This window comes from Pseudorca crassidens, chromosome 10, assembly GCF_039906515.1.
Source record: "Pseudorca crassidens isolate mPseCra1 chromosome 10, mPseCra1.hap1, whole genome shotgun sequence".
NCBI classification, from domain to species: domain Eukaryota; kingdom Metazoa; phylum Chordata; class Mammalia; order Artiodactyla; family Delphinidae; genus Pseudorca; species Pseudorca crassidens.
The window spans coordinates 80,183,471-80,209,278 of NC_090305.1; the positions used below are offsets into that span (position 1 = coordinate 80,183,471).

General features: G+C 41.9%; 1 protein-coding gene across 25 annotated transcripts in view; it reads right to left on the reverse strand.

Moving 5' to 3' along the window:
* Nucleotides 1–1,121: 1,121 nt before the first annotated feature.
* Nucleotides 1,122–25,808, reverse strand: part of CADPS (calcium dependent secretion activator) — an 804,945-nt gene continuing 780,258 nt past the window's right edge. For all 25 annotated transcript variants that reach the window (XM_067755076.1, XM_067755075.1, XM_067755054.1 and 22 more), the window contains 2 exons: nucleotides 5,589–5,693; nucleotides 1,122–2,348 (listed from right to left, as the gene is read on the reverse strand). In XM_067755076.1, coding sequence (XP_067611177.1) covers nucleotides 2,169–2,348; nucleotides 5,589–5,693 — 285 coding nt within the window. In that variant the 3' untranslated portion in view covers nucleotides 1,122–2,168. The remainder of the gene's footprint in view (nucleotides 2,349–5,588; nucleotides 5,694–25,808) is intronic.

Below are 25,808 nucleotides of genomic sequence, written 5' to 3' on the forward strand. Positions count from 1 at the left end.
ACTCAAAATATCATTAATACAAATATATTTCACAGAATTCTACCTTTGCCACACTGACTTAACTTTGTGCTGTTAGGTGATCAAAGATTTTTCGCACCTGATGCTATATCCCCATCATTCATCTGAACAGTGCTATGCTAGTATCTCTAACGTTTCTGAGTGGAGTTGTGTAACTGTAGGGCAAGTTACCTTAAGCTTTCTGATCTCAATTTTCTCGTCTATAATGAAGACAGTAACAGTCCTCTCCTCTTACAGTTGTTGTGAGATTTGAATGCGGTAAGACATGCAGGATGTATAAAATAAATACATTTGATAATAAAATAGTTGCCCAATAATGGCAACTATTGGCATAAAATAGTTGCTCAATAAATGGGAGTTGTTTGAAGTACTAAGGGCAGGAAGTACTGGTGATCTGTCCCTGCAGACCTCAAGGATTAAACAGAGAGACATGCTATTTAGAGGGGTTGATCTGTCGAGATCAACTGGTGAGAATTCTGCCTGGTCCTATTGAAAAAGTAGTCATTTCTCTAAAACTGCAGTCAGCCCCAAGGAAAGCTCAGCTTGATTTAGTGGCAGGCACAAATAAAACAGGTAAGGCTACCAAAATGTTTGGTTTCTTTTAAACTTAGGTGAGTATACGGCTGACAAGGACTGGGGAGCGAAAAGAGTACTCCATGTCTTAGAGAATCTTGTAAAATGCTTTAACAAATATATAAGAATCATATATAATTGGCACACGCTTTGTTTGAATGCAAACACTGCTGTTAAAGTGGTGCTTAAAAACAGTTTGTTGGCCTTCTCTTCGTACAGGAGAAACATTTCTCTCGTTTACACTACTCTCTTGCTTAGCAAACCCTTATTTATCCTATAATGCAAGTGTAATCAGTCCAACATGTCCAAATGCCCACAGATTCTGAATTAGTGGTGTCTGAATTAATGGAATTTTAGGCTGTTTCTCGTGGAGACAAGCGTTTGAAAACTACCCACTCCAACAGTTTCGAGAACACTCTATGAAAATGACCCCTTCCCTCCTCTTTCCCCGCGTCTTCCTGCTTTGCGTGTTTCAGTTCTGGCTTTCAAAGGAGACAGAGGGAAAAAAAAGACTCAAAAGTATTCTTGGGACACGTGAACAGTTATTTATTGAGAAGCCACAGTTTTCCACACTTTCCTAACTGTAGGCTTTATATAAGGCAAAAGCAAGATGGATCCACTACTTTACACAGAAAGAAAGAGCTCTGCAGAGGACCCCAGGGTCACGCAGTTACAGATCAAAATGCAATGTACATGACAGATATAAAAAACGGTGTGAAACAAAATAATTTAAATTATGGTTACAATCTACTGAAGGAAATATCCATGTCTTATTATAAACACATTTATAGTCTAGGGTCATAATTTAAATATTCAGGTCTTTTTTTTTTTTTTTTTTTTTTACATACACGGTTATTGAAACATAAAAGCAAAACATAACATTTAATAGGATGAACTTTGATAGAAGACAGTCACTCTGAACTGTGCTGGATGTTATGATAGGATCGCCCTTGCCGTGGCAATTACGAGGATCAATCCATTGGTATGTAGCCATCCTTTTTTGGGTAACTATCTGGATAAATGAAAGGATGGGTTAACAAGGACACCAAGGGTTCATTTTTCAGTTTTAGGGGAACAGAAAGAACTGAAAGTTGGTTATTGGAGACTTGCCTTCTGTTTTTCAAAAAACAAAGCAGATCTACGTGTCTTAGTTAAATTCATTTATTGTACTCCTTTAAGTAACCGGCATCCACATATGGGAAACAAAGAAAGGACCTGGCGTACTCGCCCTCACATCCATTTACCGTCGACGCGCACACAGCACACTGATGAAGGATCACTGAACTCTGCTGATAACAGGGTACACCTAGCAACTGAGCTATGTATTCTCCATAAATGGTATTTAAAGAATGGTGCTCCATATTGCTTGTAAACAGATAGACATGGATTCAGGAAATCGTAGAGTCGAAGGTCGTTTGCTAATCTTGGTACCACGTAGCTAAAATGGCAGTTGTATCATCAGTACACATCTCATGGCATGGTAGTTGACAGAAAATTCCATAATGGGGTTAACTAACAGACTAAGGACATGCATTGATTACAAGACTCTGGCCTAGTGGACTCGAGGCCCAAGCGTTCTAATCGTCCTCTTCGTCTTCCTCATCGCTGTCCTTCATGCTGATCCCCTGCAGACCCCCGCCCTCGCTCACGGACGCTGTGGCCTCCTCCACAGTGAGACGGTTCCGGATGGTTTCGTAGGTCTTGCTGTTTAAGGTTGAGTCCAGGACTCCTTGCAGTCGGAAATCTCTATAGGTTTTCTAAGGAGGGAAAAGATGCAGTGATGAGGGAGATCTCATCTCCATGAAGGGAGGGACAGGGCACAAGGCAAGCATGGGGGTGAGAACACTGACCTCAGCTAAGTGTCACACTTCATGCACTGGCACGTGAAAAGCCACCATGCTCAGATTTCACTTGTACTGAAAACTGAGATTTGTTGAATGACAGAAAATGAGAAATGGTGACAGGATAAACTGTATTAGATGAGACAAAGCAAAGAACATAAGCTTGTGTTTATTCAGTTCTGTAAAGGGAAATGTTCCATAATTGTTTTGGTTCTTTTTTTTTTTTTTGGTCTGGTTCTTTCTCTTAGGTTTGTATCACATCATATGATAGACAGTGTGAGGGGCTATAACACATAAATAATGGATCAAATGATTACGGTATTTTACGATTTCTGCTGCAGTCTGGTCCTTAGTATTTGTGAGGCTTGTAACTGCGTATCCCTCTGTCTCATTCACAAGACAGACATATGCATGTCGGTATACGAAACCGATCACGGGCAGCAACAATTAGGGGGAAGATGGAGCGTTAATGCCTCATCAGTATGTTGCGGGCATGTGACATTTCTCGTCTCCTTAGGAAAGAAGTGTATCTATTCTGTTCACAACTTCATGGTCTCAGGGAAGAAATTTGGCTCTATTTCAAGAACAGTGGTTTGGTATTGCTGAACCACAAGTTCTTTCTTTGTTCCTTCAGGCGATTTCTCTTGGATTTCCTTAGGTATCCCAGGGACTGTTTTTCTAGGAATCCCTTCGCGTTAATGGAACATGACCAGAAGCATCTGCCTGTTGTCTACTTCACAAAACATTTTTTTGAAAAAGGTCCCTCTCTAACTACAACTCTCCTCATCACGCTGCATATCATTTCAGCTACTGATTCTGCTGTTTGTTTCTCCTCTTGATATGGGAAACTTGTTAAGGGGTCAAAAGAAGGAACGGTAACATACTTCAACGCCACTTGCATTAGGATTTCTGGTTTTTGGAGTCCATCTGATGCAGTCCTAGTGTCAATCACCATGTCAACCACTCCTGAAGGTCCCATGTGGTAATGACTGCAGAGTTAACTAGTGAATGCTGTTCAGCTCAGTGAAGTCCAGTAATAAAAGATTATGGATGGGATGACCACGTGTTCCCTTTGCCAGTTTATATCTATGGTCCCAGTATGATTATGTATAGCAGCTTCTTTCTTTCTTCAAAGTCATCTGGTTTCGACACTAAATTCAAAGGTCATCCTAACTATGGACGAGGCTGCAAGGCTAGGTAGCTAGTGGAACTGTGTCTGTACCTGGAGGGGGGAGGGTAGGAGGCTGAGTAAAATGCTAGGTCTGGTGGAGACCAGATATCCAGATGATTTACTCGATTTTTCTGTACTTTTCAATCACTTAGAATTGATTGCCAGAATATGATGGGGAAAAGGCAGAACTCACTTGAATATTCCCCTCTCTAGTCAAATTCCAGAGCTGTGAGTTTCCCAGCCAGACTCTGAATGTCTAAGGGCAGGGACCACATAGAGTCATTTTTTTTTAAAAATACTCCATCTTGTAGTATACAAGTAGGGGCTCAACTAATATTTGTCCAAGGTTGGATGAACAAATGCTTGCTGGATAATGAATGAATGGATGAATAAACCAAGTGATGCAGAGGCAGGAAAGAAAGGCAATTATCATTAGAAGTTTGCCTCGGAGAAGGAGGCCCCTGGGTAACGTACTTAGGGAAGAGGTGGTGAATTCTGCTTCATCCCTCTGTGCTGTGGCTCTAGTTAAGCTGGGCCCACTTTTGGCAAAAGTGAAGGAGTTCCTTCGGCAGGGACGTTTCTCTGTCCCTTGCCTGTGGTTCGTGTTTGTGTTGTTTTTGGCAGAGGCTAAGAAGAAACCTCCTCTCTGACTTATATTTTTTTCTTAATAAAATACTGCTAATTCTAACAGTCTCAACAAAAATCTGAAAATCAGTAATGGGAAGATATCCTAACACACTAAAATGCATGTCTTCTTTTCATGTCTACCCAGGAAGGGTCAAACAGAAAAAATTCCCCTTAAGAGTATTTATAGCCAGAAAATGGAATGCAAGGGGTCGGGCAATGGTTAGTGAGGTTGCCTTAAGGAACTGAAATTTAAATATATGAAAATTAGGCTGGGTGCATAGTCCAAGTGCATAGATTTCTTTTTTAAGAGCTGCCGTACACTGCTGTCTGCAACCTTCCCTGGGAGGACTCTTTGTGAGATCAAATGCATATGATAATAATTCTCCTTAATTACACTCAACGGAACAGTAATTGGTTTTAAGTCAGCACTGGGGTAGAGGAGCACCTTCAATAACATGGCGCTAATCCGAAAGAGACTAAGAAATGGGGCAGGGTTGGGGGGGGAATAGCGGGGGCGGGGGGGCGGGACTTTCGGCAAACTGTTAAGAAATGGAAATTCATCTCCGTTTTATCATTAAAATATTTTTAAAGAGACTGTGCTCTGAATGAGATTTTTGCATACGAATGTTTTAAAACCCTCTATGGTGAAGCATCAAATGGAAACTGAAATGATCAAAAATGTATTTACCCCCTTCTGTGATCTTATTATTTCATGTAAACCACTGTGATTTCACGCTGAAATAATTATCATTAGTCCAAGGCACACACACAAGAACAGGGGGAAAAAAAAGCTACGTTCAGGGTATGTTACCTCACCTTCGTGATCCTTTACATTTGACTGTATACACGCATTGTAAGAGAAACTACTTCAATTAACTACAAAGAACAATATTGATTTGCATCCAGATAATGACCACAGGACATATTTAGAAAGAGCCGGAGGTAAATATTTCTATGAAATTAATTGTGGCAAAATTTTATTTAATTAAACCATAAATGAAATTGGTAACGGATGCGATTAGCACAGTGGTACCCGAAAGCCAGCTTTTGAAAGTTTAATGCAAAGGGCGTGACGGCTCTTGCAGTATATTTGCATGGCAAATACATAAAGTATTTTTCCAGTCTGGATAAACTATCAAATTCCTTTTTATTAAATTTCCCTTTGATGTCTGAGTAATAAATTAACCAGGCATCCCAAAGTGATTTCGCCGGTTTTTCTTGCCTGAGATACTGTTTTAGGAATCACCTTGTTTTATACACAAACTAATATTTTTTGTGTTAAGGAAGTTCTGCAGCTTGCCAATGAAATGTATTTCAGTGAGCTGTTTGCAAAGGAGAATCATTATGTTTTCTTTTACCTTTACCATCCTAATTAGTGTTTTCAACTGATAAATGTGAAGCTGTAAGTCCATCCGGTCCGTCAGCCAGGTACAGATCACGTTCATGGAGCTGCTGTACCATTGCTGAAAAAAAAGACAAAAGTTCTCCAGCCAACACATCACGGAGCATTTAAAGAACAGAGACGAAACAGGCCACGTGCGAGCACCCTGCTCTGTTCCAAGAGGAAAACAAAATGGTTAAAGAGAATTTGAGAGCACAGAGATCATGAACAGTAATTGACGCAAAAATCACGAGGTACCAGATCAGCCGAAAAGAGATCGGTTTGGACTTTGAATCGGAAACAGAACTCTTCCACTATACACACCTCATATACAATCAATTCATAAAGACCACCGTTTGCTCTTCTGATTCTCCTTTTTGTTGGTTCATGTTACTCAGTTGAGATTTAAGTCACTGTTTGTGTCCTAACGCCATTGTCTCGGGTGTCCAAGACGATGGGGGCTTCTCCACTGAACCAATCGATGCCACGTGCTACTTACCTTTTGAAAAAATCCAGACCCTGTCTGCTTAGGACAATTCTAGGAATCAGGCTGAGAGCCTTAGGAGTTTAGGGCAAAGTTTACCTACATTTACTCTAGAGGGGCATTCGGATAAAGACAATGAAGGAGGGTTTCTCTTTAAGGGCCAAATTATACTCTGGGCAGCTCATGTGGCCTTACGTTGGCTGTGCAATCTGTTTTAATCTTAACACCAAAAAATTATGGAAGATGAGAGAAAAAAAAACATCTACAAATGAGCTCATTTCAAGCTGTTGAAATCATACTTCCCCTTAAGGGGGTTAAATTTTGCTTCTTGTCTGTGAAAAATGCTTGAAGCTGTGTCACTTTAGACTGCCACCCCTGTGGTGCACGGAGTCTCTGGTGCGGTATAATTTTGCAGTACTGCTCATATATTCATAAATCTCACTCGGAGACATATGAACAGTGTTATGAAGTGTCAGTACAAAAAAAAAATCTAATCTTTTAAACTTCACCAGGTTTCATTACGCATTGCCGCTTATACCAAACAATTTACAAATAAAATGAAAAGGTGTGGATGGACCTATATATTTATTTATACGGCATGTATATGAACTGTGCGCAGAAAAGATGTAAAAAAAAAAGTGGTTAGAGAATTGAAACGCTGCATACTCTCCTGTTAACCAACACGCACACGCACACACGCACACGCACACCAGTGGAGATTTGAAAAGCATAAATAAAAACATGTTTCTGATGGTAACTCCACCCTTTCTCACCTAAAGATCATCCAAAATCAGTTTATGCCTAACACTCACAGTTTTTCCGAAGCCTTGTTTCTGACTTAATTTCTTTAAAAAAAAAATTAATTTGGGTTTTTACTTGCAAGGTAGAACTGCCAAGTTTCACCTTGCAAGAAACGACACAGTCTCAGCCATGGCGTTCAGAAGCCCTCTTTGCAATCTTTCGTTCCTAGGCTCTTTCCTCATCAGAGCCAATTGTGGCTCTCCTTGGAGCCCAGCCGCAAACAGAGACCACACTACCCCAATCAAGGCAGCACTGCAGCCTCACAGCCAACTTCTGCTCTTTTAAAGATCACGGAGGCGAAACTGTCAGTTTCAGGAACCTTCTGTCCCTCCCCAAGGGAGCAGGAGGAGTGGGGGGGAGGGGAAGGATTTTTTTCTTGAGATCTGCAGTTCACTCCACGTAGGGAGCGTGTTTGCCGTGGTCAAGCTGCTTCAGGCATGGACAGGTTTTCCCCTCTAGGAGTGAGAACATGTCACTGAAACTTTTTTTTGGGGGGGGTTGTGATTATTTGGAGGTGTTTTTGGCACCTCCTGCCTTGGGATCCTGGAGCTCTTGATGTCATTGCATCTGGGTTTGTTAAGGGGCTAGGGACAGGAATACGACTAGGTCATGGGTGTTTCTATAGCCCTGCTTTAGTCTCAGCTGGGGGACCTCTTGTGTTTACCCGAGGCCTCAAATTCCGTATTTACTGACTTATTCTGACATGAAATCTGGGGGCTCAAATAATCTGTTTTGAGAGTCATGAGCAACGCCCCCGTACCCCCGACTCCTACCTCCTGGGGTTGGAAAATGACCTTCAAAGGAACCTGGGAGACCACCTGGCCAAACCTACAAGACCAGGACCCCATGATGAGTGCATCTCAGGGACACAAAAGAGGAATGTGGCACTCTGGCTTCTAGGCAGAGGTGGCATTTTGCTTTGGCTGTGACAACGGGCAAACCAGCGCTGGCTTCGATCACTGCCAGCAAGCCTTGTGCAACATGCCTTTTTTTCTTTGCTGAGAGATATGCCACCTTTCAGGGGAAAAAAATAACGAACTCCCCCCAGCCCCCATTTTATGTAAGTAATTCCCATTCTTGTAAATGGCTTTTGGCTATTAAAAAGTAAAAAGGGAAAGGTAGGCTGCTATCAATACTCTTTCTCTGCTGTTGAAAGGGTAGGGCGGTAGGAAATGCATGTAGCGATGGATGGATCAGCGCATCACGCTCACAGATTCCCACCCCAGGAGAACAAGAAAGCCCTGGAACATCCATGCTTTTTCTCCTGGATCTCACATCTAGCAAAAGAAGTGTAAAAAATGTATGATGCCCCATTGGCTACACATTTCAAGAGGCAAAAGGGAGTAAGTCACGCCTTTCCAAACCTTATGCTCAGTAGATGAAATTGGAGGCACTCTTGGATGAAGCACAGCGCTAACTTGGTTTTCCAGAAAGGCGCTTAAAGGCACTTGGATGTTGGAGAAAGCAGGAGTCACTGCCTTCTAGAACTTTAAAACATTAGAGGTGAAGGGGATCTTCCACAGGGCTCCTCCTTTGTAGAGGAGGAAACAAAGGCCCAGAGAGGTGAAGTGACTTGCCCAAGGTCACACAGCTAGTGAGTCCAGAAATGGCAGTTTTCCAGGATTAGGCACTGGAGTGAAAAAGCTGATCACCTAATGACTCCTCCCTAGGAGGGCGTAATAATGCACTGGACATGAGAGCTGATCTTGTGCATCACTTCCCAACTGTACATTCGGGGGTATCACACTGATATCTAGAAATAGGCCTTAGTGGGGGGGTTTTACCCTATGGAAATTGGCAAATGCCACAAACCGGGGCATTCTCCCTTCCAGAAAGCCAGTTGTTATAACAGTCAGTTCACAGTGCTTGTTAATCAGGTTTGCTTTATTTGAGATCGATGCTAATACAGTAGATTTGTTATGATTCTTCAAAAGAGGAAATTCATCAAACATTTTAAGTTCTCCCCACTTTGTTTTGTCTCTGGTTCAGATATGCCTTTTCCAGAGACAGCCTGATACCTGGGCACTAAAATTTTGGTAAAATGCACTCTAAACCCTTAGAAATAAGAATTGTGAGCTGATGACATATACTAAGTATTTAAGTATACTCATGACTCCTTTGCTGCCTGCCCTTAATTCAGGTATATTAATGGAAACTTTCTACATAAGGTTACTTTAAGCCTAAAAAAGCCCTAGAGACATAAAATCCCCAGTACCCTGGGTACCTCTAAAGTATGTTCTCTGGGGATAATTCTGTGAAGGTGTTAGAGTTGGAAGCCAAAAGGACGCCCATCATAGCTATGGCCTGCAGGAACTTCTTGGGTAGTTAAAATCACCTGAAACTAACATGACATTGTAAATCAACTATACTTCAATAAAAAAAAAATTTTTTTTAATTGAATGCAAAAGAAGAGAACCTGGAAGGGTGATCTAAAACTGTGCCATTTAATTCCTTTCCTTCCCTCCCTTCCCTCCCTCGCTCCCTCCCTCCCTTTCTTCCATCATAGTTGTTGAGAGCACAGGCCTTACCTCTCTTTTGCCTAGGTTTGTGATCTTGGGCAAGTTACTTATATTCTCAGAGACTCATTTTCTCAATCAGAAAATGGGAATTAATCAGCCTTTCATAGGCTTTTTGATACTAAATGAATTAATGTTAATAAAGCTCACATCACAGTACCTGGCACATAATAAGGCCTCAATATATGTTAGCTACTACCAAGACCACCACCACCACCAGCATCGTCACAATTCTCCCATCACCGTCACCACCACCATCTTCATCATCATCACCATTAACCTCATCTCTCTCCTCTTTTTCTCTCTCTTTCTCAACCCAAGAAATACCACAAAACAAGGAAGAAAGCAGAGCAAGTGACCAGAGAAAGGCATGCCATGGTGGAAGAAATTATTCCTATTGGAATATCTCTGGAATCATACGCATAAGTCTTACAGGACACACGACTAGCTCAAAGTAATTCCACTGTAAAGTTGTTTGTGTTAGATCATCACCCAAACCTAGAAAACCATCCTGGGTGCATTCCACACATTTAAAACTATCCTGACCTAGATTTATATACTGGATTCAAAGGATTCAGACAAATAACGAGTGATTTTTCAAACCCTGTGTGGATAAATTACAGCTTCAGCTTGGGCTGGCTACTTATTAGCTGGATAAACTCAAGCAAGCTACTTAACTTTCTGACCCCTAGTCTTCTCTTGGGGTTAACACTTACTTCATAGGATTACTGTGAGTGTTAAAAGAGGTAATCATGTAAAGTGCCTAGCATAGTGACTGTCACATAGTAGGCACTCAATAAAATTTAGCCACTGTTGTTATTATTACTCTCAAAAACATAACAGGTATCCTTGTAATATACCGTACAGAAGAATTTTCTTGATCCATTTCTAGTAGAAATTAACTTGCCGATAATGGGGCCACACATTCTGCCCTGCAACTACGCTGACTTCATGCAGAAGAATCGTTACACACAACATGTCTCTCTGTCATGGAGGGGCTCACTACAGCTAGGACTGGGGTGAGGCGGGTGAGGCAGGGTCTTGCAAGTGCAGGATCGGATGCTGCCTTTAATGAACATTTTAGTATTTTGTTCATCATGGATTTTTTGCATTCATTTTGATTTTTTTAACATATTAAAATATGTATTTGATTACCATATTTTCTGGCTCCTCCTTAAATTTTGCAACTGAGAAGTGAATCATTCACCTCTCCCTAGTCCCCCAGCCTTGGGTTCACTGTTGCCCCTGGGAATTTTATCCTTGGGAAGTGCTGCAGGATTGTGAGACAGGATGAATACTGCACACCTCATGGGACACTATAGGGTTCCCAGAAAATGGACTTTCACTTGGATTTGGATAATCCCTCATCAGCAGGATAGAGAGTTACTCCAGTGATTGCTTCTGCCTTTATGCCTCTGTCATCACAGCCACCTAGATGAGTCTAAATTCCCTACTCCCACCCCTATCTTGATGTTAATTCAACGTCCTAAAGGGACCTTACTGTTAATGATTCATTTGTTTTTGGAGCCAGCCACATCGCATACCTGAGTGGCAATGAAAACAAGGGACAGAGGCTGAAAAGGAGACAGAACTACTCAATGTGTTTCCATACTCATTAATTACAAGGGTAACATACCCGCGTAACTTACACAACCCCCCCATCAGACAATACCATTCCATAGGACTTTATAGAGTCTCAGTTTTTAACAAAGTCCTATTTTGTACAGGATTCCTAATACACACATACATACACATTCACAAAATTAATAAAAATAGTTACCTACTCATTGAACACTGAGTCCTTACAATGTACACGCACTGTGAGGAGCATTCCACAAGCATTGTATAATTTCATCATCGAGTTGAACTCTTAAGAGTATCTATAAGGGGAGGGATGCACTGGGAGTTTGGGGTTGGCAGATGCAAACTATTACGTATAGAATGGATGGACAACAAGGTCCCACTGTAGAGCACAGGGAACTATATTCAATGTCCTGGGATAAACCATAATGGAAAAGAATATAAAAAAGAATGTGTGTGTGTGTGTGTGTGTATAAAACTGAGTCACTGCTGTACAGCACAAATTAACACAACATTGTAAATCAACTATACTTCAATAAAAAATAAAATTAAAAAACCAAACAAACAAACAATAGAGTTTCAATATTATTAACAGCCCTGTTTTGTAGATGAGAAAAAGGGGCATAGGTAAGTTAAATAAGTAGCCTGTGGTCACACAACTAGTAAGCAGTGGGACAGGCTTCAAGTTGGTTATTTACCACTACATCTGTATGAGCTGTCACATTCAGCTCAATAATTTTAAAAAGCAGTGGCTTGTTTATATAGAAACAGCTCTAGCTTCCAGGTGCCTTTTCAGCAAAGTCATTCAGCTCTGAACGTCTCAAAGGACAAGTGTGTGGGTAGGATAATGCTCTTGGATCTGTCTCCCTCAGAGCCCAAGCTTGGCCTGGTGTTGAAAAGATTCTACTTTTTTATGAGCTTAGAAAGTCACTAGGCAGAGGGAGGGGAGTCAGGGGTTTTCCCACGGAAAACCACTCAACAGCCTTAAAGAACTAATGGACGAGAGACAATCATTGCTGACTCTTAAGGGAAGTGATTAGAAAGTTGGATGGGGATGAGAGGTGCCATTTCTTAGGTAGCATCAATGTATTTGTTTTATTAATCAGAAAATATATTTATTATATAATATGCATATTCTGTTTTACTTAGAAATACTTTAAAACTTAGAAAAGTTGTAAAAATAAAGTAGTATAAATGATACCCATATACCCTTTACCCAGATTCACCTATTGTTAACATTTTACCCCATTTGTTTATTGTTTGAAAAAATATATATATATTCCAACATATATATATATATGGTTTTTTAATTAAAACAATTTTTTTATTGGAGTATAGTTGATTTACAATGTTGTGTTAGCATCAACGTATTTTTAATTTCCCCCGTAGCCCTACCTAATCTCTTCTTACTTTCTCTTAGGTTGGTAACTCAGCAATTGCTACTAAAAGAAAATTCTCACTGTGGGTAGTTTGAGTTTTCAGTGAGAAATACAACTAGAAATATTGCCTTGGTCACAATGAATTGAACTTTCCTAACAGAGTTTTGGAGATACAAAAGTTATGACATTGATAAAAATTTCATTTCTGAAAAATTATCCATTATAAGTTTTAACATTTTCTGTGAACAGGGAGAGTAAAATAGAACCTTGGGGAAATTCAGTTTCATGTGTAATTAAAGATGTCACCAGAAGTGCTAGAAGAGAAATTTTAGGCAGAGTCACAAATCCAATGAAAATAGTTTAGTGCAAAACTCAGTTCTTCCTGTGTTGCTTTTTTCTTTAAAGAAACATTTTATTGAAGTCTAACATGCGTACTGCAGTGTGTCACTTTTAGCAAAACACACGCACATACACACACCTTCTGAACAAGACATGCTGCCCCGTGCCTACAATGGAAGGTAATATTTAGTCCAATATAGTGAAAATGAGCTTTTAGAAAATTTGGTATTTCACCTAAGGACCAATAACTGCACCATGCACAAACACACATCTTCACACACTTTCTTTGATTAAAAACTGTGACTCAGGGACTTACCTGGTGGCGCAATGGTTGGGAGTCCACCTGCAAATGCAGGGACACAGGTTCGAGCCCTGGTCCGGGAGGATCCCACATGCCATGGAGCAACTAAGCCCATGCACCACGACTACTGAGCCTGTGCTCTAGAGCCTGTGAGCCACAACTACTGAAGCCTGCGCGCCTAGAGCCCATGCTCCGCAACAAGAGAAGCCACCACAATGAGAAGCCCGCGCACCACAACGAAGAGTAGCCCCCTCTCGCCTCAACTAGAGAAAGCTCGAGTGCAGCAACGAAGACCCAACACAGCCAAAAATAAATAAATAAATTTATAAAAAACAAAAACCTGTGACTCAGTCCAATATATCCTGAGCATGAATGATAGCTGAAATTCACAAGGACCTGAGTCTTATGGTTGGCTTATTTGCAAATATATATTTCCTTTGAAACTGGCATGTTCATGCTATATATGCCAGGGAGGCAAAGCTCTCAATGCCTGGGCAGTTCATGACTAAAGTGTAAATAGTTGAGTCTTTATTATCATCTGTAGTCTTGCTTCACAGATGAGGAAACTGAGGCTCAGAGAAGTAAAGTGTTCTAGCAGCTAGCAAGAGATGGAACCTGGACTCAAGAGGCTGAGAGGCGGTACAGCCTAGTGGCTCGGAGAATAGACTTGAATCAGGCCTGTCCTGTGTTTGAATCTTGATAAATCCCTTAACCTCCCTGTGCCTCAGTTTTCTCATCTGCTAAATGGGGATGATAATAAAAACCATTTAGGGTTGTTGTGGGGATTAAATGAGTTAATGTGTGTGGTGTGCTTACAATAGCGCCGGGCACATACTGAGTGTTACCTGTTACTATTTTAGCCCCGCTATCCTACCCTGCTTCACGAATAAGAAAGAGTATCTCCCGAAGTGCGAGCTCTTCAAGGTTGTGCAAAGCTTTCTAAGCAGCTTCCATTCTTCAAAAAAGATCTGAGCAAAAAGGTAATTTGTAACCTCTTGGTAACCAACCTGAATTTCTGGACTGAAGAAACACAGTGAAACCTGGAAGATTTTTATCTCCTCTTTGGAAAGTACCCTTTCTCCAGCTCAACACAGCCACACAGCAGAGAAATTGCCTCAGCACCTGGCCTCGACTGTCTAATGAAGAAAGGACATTTTATTTGTTGGCAAGGAGGCAAAGAGGAAGATAATACTTGACCACACCCATGTGACTAAGTTCTTCATTTTGCTTTTTGTGACAAAAGTGGGTTATTATTAGTTAGGGGGAAAAAAACCCACAACCTATGTAAATGGCTGTATTGAAATACTGTAATGAAATCTTTTACATTTGAAACTTTCAATGCATATTTCTTCCTTACAATTTGGGTAATTTAAGAGCATGTGAAAAACTTCATCAGGGGTTTCTCCACACTTCTACCAAAGTCCCCACAGCTTCGTTAGCCTGAGCTGCAATTCCACAGCTTCACAGATCTCTTTAGGGCTAAGGATCACCAGCAATCTGGTTGTATTTGGTGTTCTAATCCGGATTCAGAAAGGGCTTGACAAAGAAACCTTGGCACGTTCAAGACATCTGTGCCAAGTGGGCACAAACGAAAGACTGCACGCAAGTTTCGGGGTTTGTCAGAGCTCCCCAAGGGAGCTGATATGCCTTTCTAAGGGGGCATATCATCTGAGTACCTTAAAAAATGGATACGCAGTTGAAAGATGCAATCTTTTGCCTTACTTGAGTGTTACTGTAATTCAGGATATGATCCACCAAAACAATTGCTCCTAGAAATGGGTATTTCCAGTCACAGCTTCAGGACGCCCAGCTAACAGCACAAAGACACCGAAGATAACCGACACCAAAATCAGAGGGTATAGATAATCAGAATAACCTTCCAGGCTATCTCAAGTGTCCTTTTTAGTAGAGGCTGGGTTTTTTTTAAAAAAAACATTAATTCTCTGGTTGCCTAAAAACCATTTCATTGAAATCTTTATGAAGCTGTCTTAGTGCCGTGGCTTTTCAAGGTTCTAAACTCTGGATAGCATCCCCCTGAAAGTCTGATGCAATCAACACTGAGGAGGAAGTCAGAGGCTCCTTGCTGAAACCGTGGTTCCAGAGACTGTGGTAATCTACAACCTGGTGTGAAAAGCACCCACAACTCTTTGCCTTTAGCTTCTTCTCATAAGGAAGAGATAGTGCAAACGAAATAATTTTTAGAAAAACTTTGATTTAAATTGCTACTGCTTAAAATGTTTGCTTCTTCTATAGGAACGTGTAGAATTTCACATTTGGGAGCTATTTTATTTTATTTTATTATTTTTATTTTTTTAGCAATTTTATTTTTAACCTCCTTAGAAAGAGCCTAAATGATACCTTAATATTCTTTTACTAAAATAAGCAGTTATCTCTTCAAGACGAAATTTCAACTCTCTAAACCTGGAGAAATATCCAGCAACAAGTGTCTTTAGCAATGATATTTCAAATGGACGATCAAAATGATGACTGCGTACTTGGACTCCTGATTTAACGCATTGCAGCCTTCTAACCAAGTCATTACTATCACTTTTAGGTGCCTGGGAGAAAATACAAGGGAAGTAAGAGTCCTGAAGGATCCTTTCTGAAAGTAAATCAAGCAGGAGAGTTTAATACAAAGCTTAGCTTATACAGGCTATACTGGGGTCTCTCTCTCTCTGGAAGGCACATTCTCTGTTTTTGTTTGTTTGTTTGTTTGTTTTTTTAATGGTTTGAGGAAGCTGTTGACAATCTCAGTAAGCTTTCCAAGCTACCCAAAGCCAGACCAGAAACAAGTTCGTCGCTTCTGAATCAATCAGACTGTATGAAATCCAAGAAGTAACAAATCCTCTTGTATCCTGCCCAATATGTCTCAATATGGTGGATGGTCACCTGCAAGGAGATGTGATCATATCCAAAAGGCTTGCTTTCCTAATACTCCTAAGATATTGCTGGAAAGTTTACCACCTCTGAATGAGAAAACTAAGTCAAAGATCAACAGATAGATATTTTCCTAAAGACAGAAAGGCAAAGGATGGGAAAGCAGAGGCACGAAAGGGAATTTTCAACTGCAAACGCGATCTCAACTTACACTCAGATACCGTTCTGCCACCATTTCCACAACCTGAGTATGTGCTGTTATAAAAAGGTGGAGATCCAGCAATTCCACTTGTAAGCACAGATGCAAAGAAACTGAAAGCAGGATCTTGAAGAGATATCTGCACACCCATGTTCAGAGCAGCAATATTTGCAATAGCTAAAAGGCAGAAGCAACCCAAGTGTCTATTGACAGATGAATGGATAAACAAAAGGTGGTATCTATACACAATGGAACATTATGCAGCCTTAAAAAAGAAGGAAATCCTGTCACATGCTATCACATGGAGGAAGCTTGAGGATATTATGCTAAGTAAAATAAGCCACTGAAAAAGACGAATATTGTATGATTCCACTTACATAAGGTGTCTAGAATAGTCAAATTCATAGAACAAAGAATGGTGGTTGCCAGGGGGTGGGGTGGAGGAAATGGGGAGTTACTGTTTAATGGCTATAGAGTTTCAGTTTTGCAAGACTTAAAGGGTTCTAGAAAGTGGTTGCACAACAGTGTGAACGCACTTAACACCACTGAACTGCACCCTCTGAAATGGTTAACCTGATCGTCGATTTTACGTTATGCTTGGTTTACCACAATCAAAACAAAAAGAAGGGAAATGCAAAACTGCTCCCTTACTGAATAGGAAGCTTTGCTAAAGAAAGCACGGCTAGGTAGCAAGGTACATATTCTAATGTGGAACATCCAACCGCGTTTCACAAAAAGCCAAAAAATTACGTGCATGAGGAACAGGGGCATTTCATTTAATCCCAGGGCTGAGACAATTTCTCAAGGCCGAGTTCTGCGACTGCAGAACAAAGAACGTATCTGGTAGCATTTGCTCAGTCACTTATTGGGTTTATTTAAAACATGCCACGGGGCCAACATTTCTAAATCTGTGAAAGAGAATTAAATGAAGCCCAGAGATGAGAACTGAGAATCCTCATGGAGGACTGGGTCCAAACAACAAGAAAGGATGCATTTTTCACACTGCGTGATGCGTCACCTCATATGTTTTCACGGAGACTCCCCCATCCCCTTCCCGCCCCCTGATGTTCCACGCACAGATTTGATCAAGCAGCACTCAGCCCCGAGACCCCGGTTCCCTCTGCCCAAAAGGGCAGCGGCTCCCCCATGCAGAATCACTCCCCCACCCTACCCCGCAACAGACTTATTAAGGTTTGGAATGCGTGTTCGGGAAGCCCCTATTTTAGGAAACAATTAAGTAGAATTAGGCTAATAAAGCGAGGCAGGCAAAGCTTTTGCCCTTTGCTGAGAAATAACTCCTACATGGAACAGTTATACTAATAAAAATCATGTATTTCTTAAATGCGTCCAAATGATCTTTGCACCCAGCTCGGCAATTAACACTGCCCCACCGAGGAGCATTTGTTCCCCAGGCTAAGGAGGATTAATCTCCGTGTTTGCTCGACCAATGTCTTCCTTTGGTGAAAATACAGTATGAGGCTTTTTGGGCTGGAAACAGAAATTTCTGATTTCTGCAAGCGGGAATTTCACAGGAGGCTTAATTCCCTTCTCATCGTAGAGGGTGGCAAGGTAGACAAGGAAGGGCTGGGTGCCCCCTACCAGGCCCCCATGGAGGCCCACGCCAAAGACCTTCTTGGGCCTATCCTTGACCCCGAGGGAGGATGGGAAGACCTTACTTCGGGTAGCCTGGGCTTCATCTACTGACGGGACTCTCACCCCCAAATCTCCAATCGCACTCTCCCTCTCACAGTAGCCATTCAAGGGCCTTCTTCTGGGCCAGGAGCGACAGATTTCCCACCTCCAAGCCTGGGCAGGAAGTGACCGCTGGGCAAAAGGGGGACACAGACCCTCCCGTTGGACGCTTTGTCTCCTTGACAACACCCCAGCTGGTGGCCCGAGGAACAGACTTAATTTCTTTTCTTTCTCTGCCCACCCTCCCTTCCCCATACTTCTTTCCCTCTTTCTCTAGATGCAAACGTACGACATCCAACATAAAGTTGCCGAAATAGCAATCTTGTCTCTGAATATATAAATCGCAAAAATTGATATGAATAAATCTGCAAGTAGCACACTGATTGTGGCACATTTCATCAAAAAACGGCGCTCGGTTGCTCGGTGGCTGGGGAGGGAGGTGGTGTCATTACACATACAGAAAAACATCTGCAAACTCCCAGCTTCTTTACTTAGAACTGAATGGAGGCATGACCTCCTGTTCCTTGCCATGAACCCTGAGTTCACACTCATATTTTACATGTTACAGGAAGCCACAGCTCGCCCCAGGGGCGCTGCAAACAGACACGCAGAAGCCAGATGTAGTCCCCCCACCCCCAGCTCCTTAATGCACCTGAAGAAGCCGGCAACTCGACATTCAAAAGCTGACATGCTAGTAGCTTAAGGTCACTTCAGATTTTGTAAAGCGGAGGACAAAACCAGGAATGCTTCTAGGGCTGGGCTGTCAGCGGGGAGGCGGAGGGATTACAAGAAACCTGTGACTCTGCCTCTTTCTGCCTTTGCTGGTAGTTTTTTTGTGTGTGAACAAGTACCATACAACAGATTGAGCCTCCTAGAAAGGCCTGAGACTGTGCAAGGGCCTCCCGCTGGGCCTCAGCTGTGCTTGCAATTAGCAGTAGGCACGGAGTGATTATTGTTGGGGTAGCGGATGGCAATGCGAAGTGACAAGTTTTATGGGGGAAGTTGGGAGCGGGGATGCTCGGCAAGTTTCTTTCTTTCTTTCTTTCTTTTTTTTTTACTTGTTCTGCAAAAACCCGTCCTTGGGCGGCTGCAACCTCCCGTTGCAGTGAAAGGTACTTTCTTTCCCCCCCTCGTCATTCAAAAGAGCCTGAACAAAATTGGTGAAAGAATATTTTTTCTCGGTGCTTCAGAACGCAGGTTTTCAGAGCTTCCTGGCTGCCTTATTTAATGTCAGAAATACCCATTTGCCTCAAATTAGCAGAGATCTGGGAGTTGAGGGCAGGAGATTAAGCATACAAAATTACTCAGCAGGTGACGGTGGGGTGGATTTGAGGGTTGAGAAGTCTTTAAAACTGACTACAAGACATTATATACTTCTGACAAAAGAACATAGTAATCCTACCTGCTTGCTTTAACCACTGTTGTTTGCCTATTATTATGTGCTTTAATGCTCATGAGAGCAAAACTAGTGCTCTGATACTACTCAATTACCATAGTAACTCACACCAGTGACCTCTTATCTCAAGGCTCCCAGCCCAGCTGAACCAGTCCAAAGAGTTTGTGTCTCTTTATTTATTTAAACGGTGACATCTACTTGGACTGGAAAGCTGCAGAGGGAGGCTACTGCTCTCTTTGTCCAAGATCAGAACTTGTTTTGAAATTTTGAGCAAGGCCTTTTCACCTTTTGAATCCAAGGTGGTTCTGAAGTTTATGGATTGGAGGCTGTGGGACGACTTCAAAAACATCATGAAGACACAGAACAATGCCCAATAACAAGAAAAGAACATGTGTGCGTCAAAGACCAGCAGCCTCCCAGATGCACAGAAAGTCATGTTCCCCACTTGGGCCTCCAGCTCTCCTCTCCAAAGTTTGGGAGGTGGAAAATGGGAACCTCTTACTGGGGAACGTTGGCTATTTTATCCTATCAGTGGGGCTAAATGCACACAGGACAAAGCAACTACCCAGAGGGATTTAATCTCAAGTTTTTAAAAGGAAATAAAAGTGATACTAGCATTAACATTTTCCAGCTTTTCATTTTTTCCCCTGGCCTGTGGATGTCTTTGTGATGCATATATGCATACGGTATACTCTGTCTGAATACTACTGGTGATCCAGACTCATAGGGTTACATTAACATATTAAACGCTCTGACAAGTCCTGTAATAAAGAAACCCACTGAACTTTGCTTCCTATTTTCCAGCTGTATTTGACTATAGAACCACTTTCCATGAGCCTCCTAGTAACAGTTTTCAGGGTACTAATGTTCCATTGAATCCACTTTGGAAAAAAATTCTATAGTGACATTACTAATAAAAACGAACAATAATGGTAGTAAAAAATAATGAGAGTAAACATTTAGTGAGCACTTTTTATGCGCCAGGCACTATTCTAAGCAGTTTATATGGATTAAGCTCATTTAATTCTTCTAACAACCTCAGGACATAGTTACTTTTTAAATCCCATTTTACACTTCTCTAGCAGCATATTTATATGAATTCATTCTCCATGAAAAAGAGAGAAAAGGAGATGTAATCCATATGTAATAAATCGGCTTTTAATGTTCATTCTATTTTTCCTGCTTCTGACTCTCCAGAGATCCTGCAGCCTGTGAGCTCCCCAAATACATGGTTTTTTTCCTATAACTCCAGGCCCGATTTAATAACAAGTTAAACGAGGAGCGAGGCATGACTCCCTGCAAAATCCTTCCACCTTTGAACTTAAGGTACACAAATAGAGAAATATACCTTTCTCCTCTGTCTCTTTTGATTAGTCTCCAAAGCCCTGCTGTCCTGAAAGAAAGAATCCAATTTAGGTATCAAAATTAGATCTGTGCTTGCCTGTACACAACATGAAAACTGCTGGACATCTGAGTAATTGAATAAAAATGTAACTAGTAAAAAAAATAAAATAAAATGTAACTAGTGGTCAAGCCCTGAATGAAAGATGGAACATGGGCCCAACACCAGCTGTTCTAACACCCCCTGGCTGACCAGCGGGACCTATCACGGCAAATCAGGACACACTCGTATTTGGGACTTTTGTTAACTAGATGAGGTTTTTTTAGCAAACGTCAGAAGCTGATACCTAACTTTTGGCAAACTGTGATATTTAAGGGAAAAAGAAAAAGCTCTCTTATGTACCTGGATTTTCTCAGACTATTTCGTTCTCCAAGAGATGTAAATAATGAGCCCAACGTGATTAATCCCCAGTCGGCTTCTAACCAGGCCTTGTCTGCTGCCTGGGCTGCCCAGGGCAGGTGTGCAGTTTGGACATTAACAAACTCACCACGGTTAACAATAACTTTTTCTGGGGCCTATTTTTCCCTGGATATGTTGGGGATTTAGTCCTGGGCCTCCCTGTGCATTGAGAAAATGGACCCCCATGCCTTTAGCCTCCGTCCTCTCAAAGGAACCTACTGTTTTGAGAAAATGTATAGTTACAATCCAAATTCACACTTTCAAGTCATCTCAGTCACTTAAAGCTCAATTATGTTGAAAACGAAATTCTGGTTTTGGTGACGCATCTTACCACCTATTATCCATGTGAGAAGGGTGAATAATTTATCTGAAAACTATTCTCTGATACGCATACAAGGGCTTCAGAGGGAGGAGAGAGATTCATCCTACGAACTGAGATCAGATTATTCACGAACAGCATCTGCCCACCCCCCCGACTGCTTCTTAGGTACGGGAAGTGCATTGAGAGTTAACTGCATTAATTCACAAGCAGATTGACGTAAGCAACGGAATGAGAAATTTGCATACCATATAGAAATGATTATAGAAATCATACTCTAAAATAAGGATTGTAACTCACGTACCGAACGGAAAGATAAAGCAGAGTGCCAACTTTGTCTTTTTAAAACAGGGCTGGTTTAATCACATTAGGGGCTAATTTCATAATTTGCACATATTAAACTTTCTCTAAAGTCATGACTCATGAGAGTTTTGTAAGTCAAAGTTGAAGCTCTTAGGCAGGAAAATTTGCATTGACTTCAGGGAGTTTTTATTCTGGACAAGGTTGTTTTAGTCCCTACTCTCAATATTAAAAAACAAAACAAAACAGAACAAAAACCATGGTCTGTACATTCACATACTTCCATGTTATTCCATGGAAAACATTCAGGTAAATAGGCAAACGGTATGCTGCTGGTTCAACCGCACAGCTAGTTTCCCAGCAGAAGATGACAGGATACTCGTATACAACCCAGGAGGCACGGTCCACAGCCCTCGGGATTCCAAGACAACAAAAGCCAACAACTATATTTCTATGGTTCCAGAACCCTTTTCCAAAGTCTTCTAAGCAGTTTTAAAATTAGATCCATGTCAGCCCTAGTGAACCTGGGCTCTGTGGGGAATGATTTCTCATAAGGAAGGGGTATGATCTTTTTAGGAGCCAGAGACGGCATTCAGTTTCCAAAAAGCAGTCAACGAACTGGGCAATACTCAGATGCTGCTTCAGGAGTGCTGGGTTTCAAAGAGAAGGCGGTGTCACGAAGGCAGGAGAAAAGATGGCGGGGGGACTGGTGAAGACTTCTCAAACTCCTAGGAGGAAACATTTAGGGGTGCATGGGGACTGCCCCTATAAAGGAGATCAGAAGACAAGTTCTGATGCCGGGGGATCAGAGATGAAGAAAAGAAAGACAAAGTGCTGCGTTTTAAAAGTTAACATGTGTTTTCACCGTGTACAGCTACGCTCTGCTTCCCAATAGCGCCCTTTCCTTTTGCTTTATTTTTAATCTCTGGAAACCATATTCCCCTCTCACTACTTCTCACTGAGTGTGACTCTTTTTTTTTTTTTTTTTTTTTTTTTACCTTTCTGGGAGTGGGAAAAAACCCTCACATTTGCCAGATCGCTAACACAAACCTCATCCTAGGGAGCCCGTCATCCCACCTCTGGAAAGGGCATAAACCTCAGACCACTGTCCTTACAGAAGATACTCATTTGACCCTGCTGGGTACTCTCAACATCTACAGATGGTTTGGGATCCACCAGCCAGGAGAGAAGGCTGAGTCAGGTCCCCCGTTGAAGCATTCAGATGGGTCTAGGACCTGAGCACATAGAGTTAAACCGTAAATTAGCCATGAGTTAATATGTGCAGGCTGGATCCCTCTGCCTTGCCATTAATGCTTTCCGTCCACAAGGTCCCTCCGCCTTCTCCACCCCCCCTTCCTTTTTTTTGAGGCGACAGAATAAGAAATTAAACACTTGTGGGTTCATTCGAAAGAGTGAATGAAATTGAATAAGCTCTCAGTACTTGAGGCGCACAGCGAGTGCCTGAATGGGGCAAACCTCCTAAGTTGAATGGAGTGTCTTTTGGGACCAATTTGTCTCTTTTCACTCTTTATTCTTCCCTTTTTGCTGACAGATGTACAAAGGCGGAACTGCGCCGTGCAGCTTATCCGCAGGCACCCACAGCAGCTGTCACTTTTGTCGAGCAAGTTAATCAAGCAAATGCCACCATATCCCACTTTCTATAAGGAACAACATGTTATAGACAGTAGTCTTGCTAGAAAGAGACTTTATTTTAACTTTGATTGGCTTGGCCCTCCCAATGCTTCCCCCCTTCCCCCCCCCAAAAAAAGAAAAGGAGGGAGAATGGGGGATTGTGCCCAAGCCAAAGATTTGGCTATGATCACGTTAGATTTAATAATAATATTGTGCGGGAGGCTGAAGACTTGATTCGGCGTTCTTTCCTAGGGACTGAAGGATGCCCTGGGTCTGGGGTTTTTTTGAGCACGATATCGTTTGCACTGGACTGTTAGGCCGTGCGTCTCAAGTTATAAAGAGAAAAGCTGAGGGCAGAAAATAGTATTACGCCACGGATGTTTTGGATTAATTTCCTTCTCTTTTCCTTTGTAAAGCAGGTTGCATTATTTACATATTTCTTTTGATAACCCCCCTTGCCTGGCCAGGCTCACAAAGGCTGCACGAAACACAGAATAGCATGTCTTTGTGCATCTTGTGCCGTTAGCGAGTTCTTTAAGCTGAATGCCCAAATTTATTTCTAATGTGCACCAACAGAGGCAAACAGGCCTCCGTGTCTCTAATTCTCTGTAAGCCAAGTGGGGAGCCTTTAAAAGAATTCTAGCACGTCCACATCCTCCTGTGTTGCAGTCACGACTACTTGGTGATTTCCAGAAACCACAGGAAGGAGCGAGCTTCAGTAAATGGTGTACAGTGTTGACCTCAGCTGCTACCCGTGAGCCCGCACTCACTTAGGAAACTGAATGCCCAAAGCAGACATATTTTGAATAAACAAACTCTTTAGAAACAATGCATAGAGACAACCTTCCAGGGGCCAAAGGATTTGCTACTTTCAAGGGTTGGCTGACAGCTGACGATCTATCTGGTAAGCTCTTTAAAGCTGAGAGAAAAAAAACACAACTCCTTCCTTTCCTCCCTCCCTCCGTCCCTCCCTTCCATCCTTCCTTCCTTCCTTCCTTCCTTCCTTCCTCCCTGCCTGCCTCCCTCCCTCCTTTCCTTCCTTTTCTCTTTTGTCACCCTGTCACATTGTTGATTGTAATCTTTGGCTGGAAATAAGTCAAGGAAGGGCTTTGGTGAAACCAGATTGCAAACATTCACATCGCTGACATCTTAGGCATTATTGGATAATGACCACGTAATGATTTAGTTGCAACTACGTTTGTATTAGGCATGGATTTTATAACCATGTTATTCTGTAATTCTGGATTACTGTTCCCCTCCTGTAAAGCATTGCTGATCTGGGAAACTTCACAGTGTCGCTGAAAACATAGCTATGTGGGTAGGTTAAAAGAGTCCACAGGGCCTCATAGGAAAATCTTGGGCATTGTTGTTGAATTACAGCACTGTGTCAAGATTTGCTTAAGGAACTTAAGCTGCTACCCTAAACCATTTATCAACTGTCTGCGATGAAATGGTATTGTGTTACCATCGTTCCCCCACCCTAAAAAAACCACAAAACTTTATTCTTATGGGATAAGAGATCTTAGACAGAACACAGAGGGATATATAGACTGAAAGCTGAAACCCACCCCTTAGTTGGGCCTAGGCAGAAGTGTTTTTTGCAGCACATATGGTATGCAACCTTCCCCACTGTGTTGTGGTCCCTCTCCTCTGAGGATGGGGTTTCACCCTGAAGTGGGTATAGCAGCGCTTCCTGGGATCTCCCACTTTTAGGTCTAGGATCTGCTGGTGTCGGTGGAACTCGAGCCTGGTGACAAAGTCCTCCCATTCAGGAGAGGCAGGGTTGAGTTTTCCTTAAGGGGTCTGCCTGAATAGCTATGGGACTCCCATCATTGTTAGTGGACAAGCCATGACTAATAAGCCACTTTCTACCAGGGGGTCACAATCGAAATTTCTGTCTTGAGTACTGCTGTGGTACCAAGCACGAAACAGTGACATCGCTACAGTAACATCCCCGGTAGATGAACGTGGGATGCAGAGGACTCACTGGAGTGGGGGATGGGGGCACATATTCGAAGAGTGTAGGATTTCTGGAAAGACATTATGGTTAGGTGTCTACTCTGCAACAGAAAGGTAGGAGTTTGATCTAGGATTGATTACTTCCCAGCCTTCAGAATTTAGTGAAGTCAATTTACCTCTCAGTGACTCAACTGCTTTATCTGTAAAAACCTATCTCACAAGGAAGTTATGAGAGGTACATGAATGATTACATTTAAGTGCCTAGAACAGTACCTGGTACACAGATGGTACCCGATAAATATTGGCTCTCATCAGCCTCAAGAGCTATAAAATGGTGATCATTAGGTACCCACCTCCTAGAGCTGCTAAGAAGACTTAAAAGAAATAACGCCTTTAACAAGATGATGTGGTTATTGCTAATGTACCGTCAGAAAATATACATAAAAGAAGTCTAAAGAAATTTTATCGTAATTATTAAACAGCCATTTATTAAACCCCTCAATTCATGGGATTCTTTCTCCTGGTTTGCATTTGTCTTTTACGAGAAAGCTGTCCTTTTCCCTCCCTCCAAAAGTCCTCTTTGGGATTGAATTAAAAGAGCAGCTTTTAGAATGTGTTTCT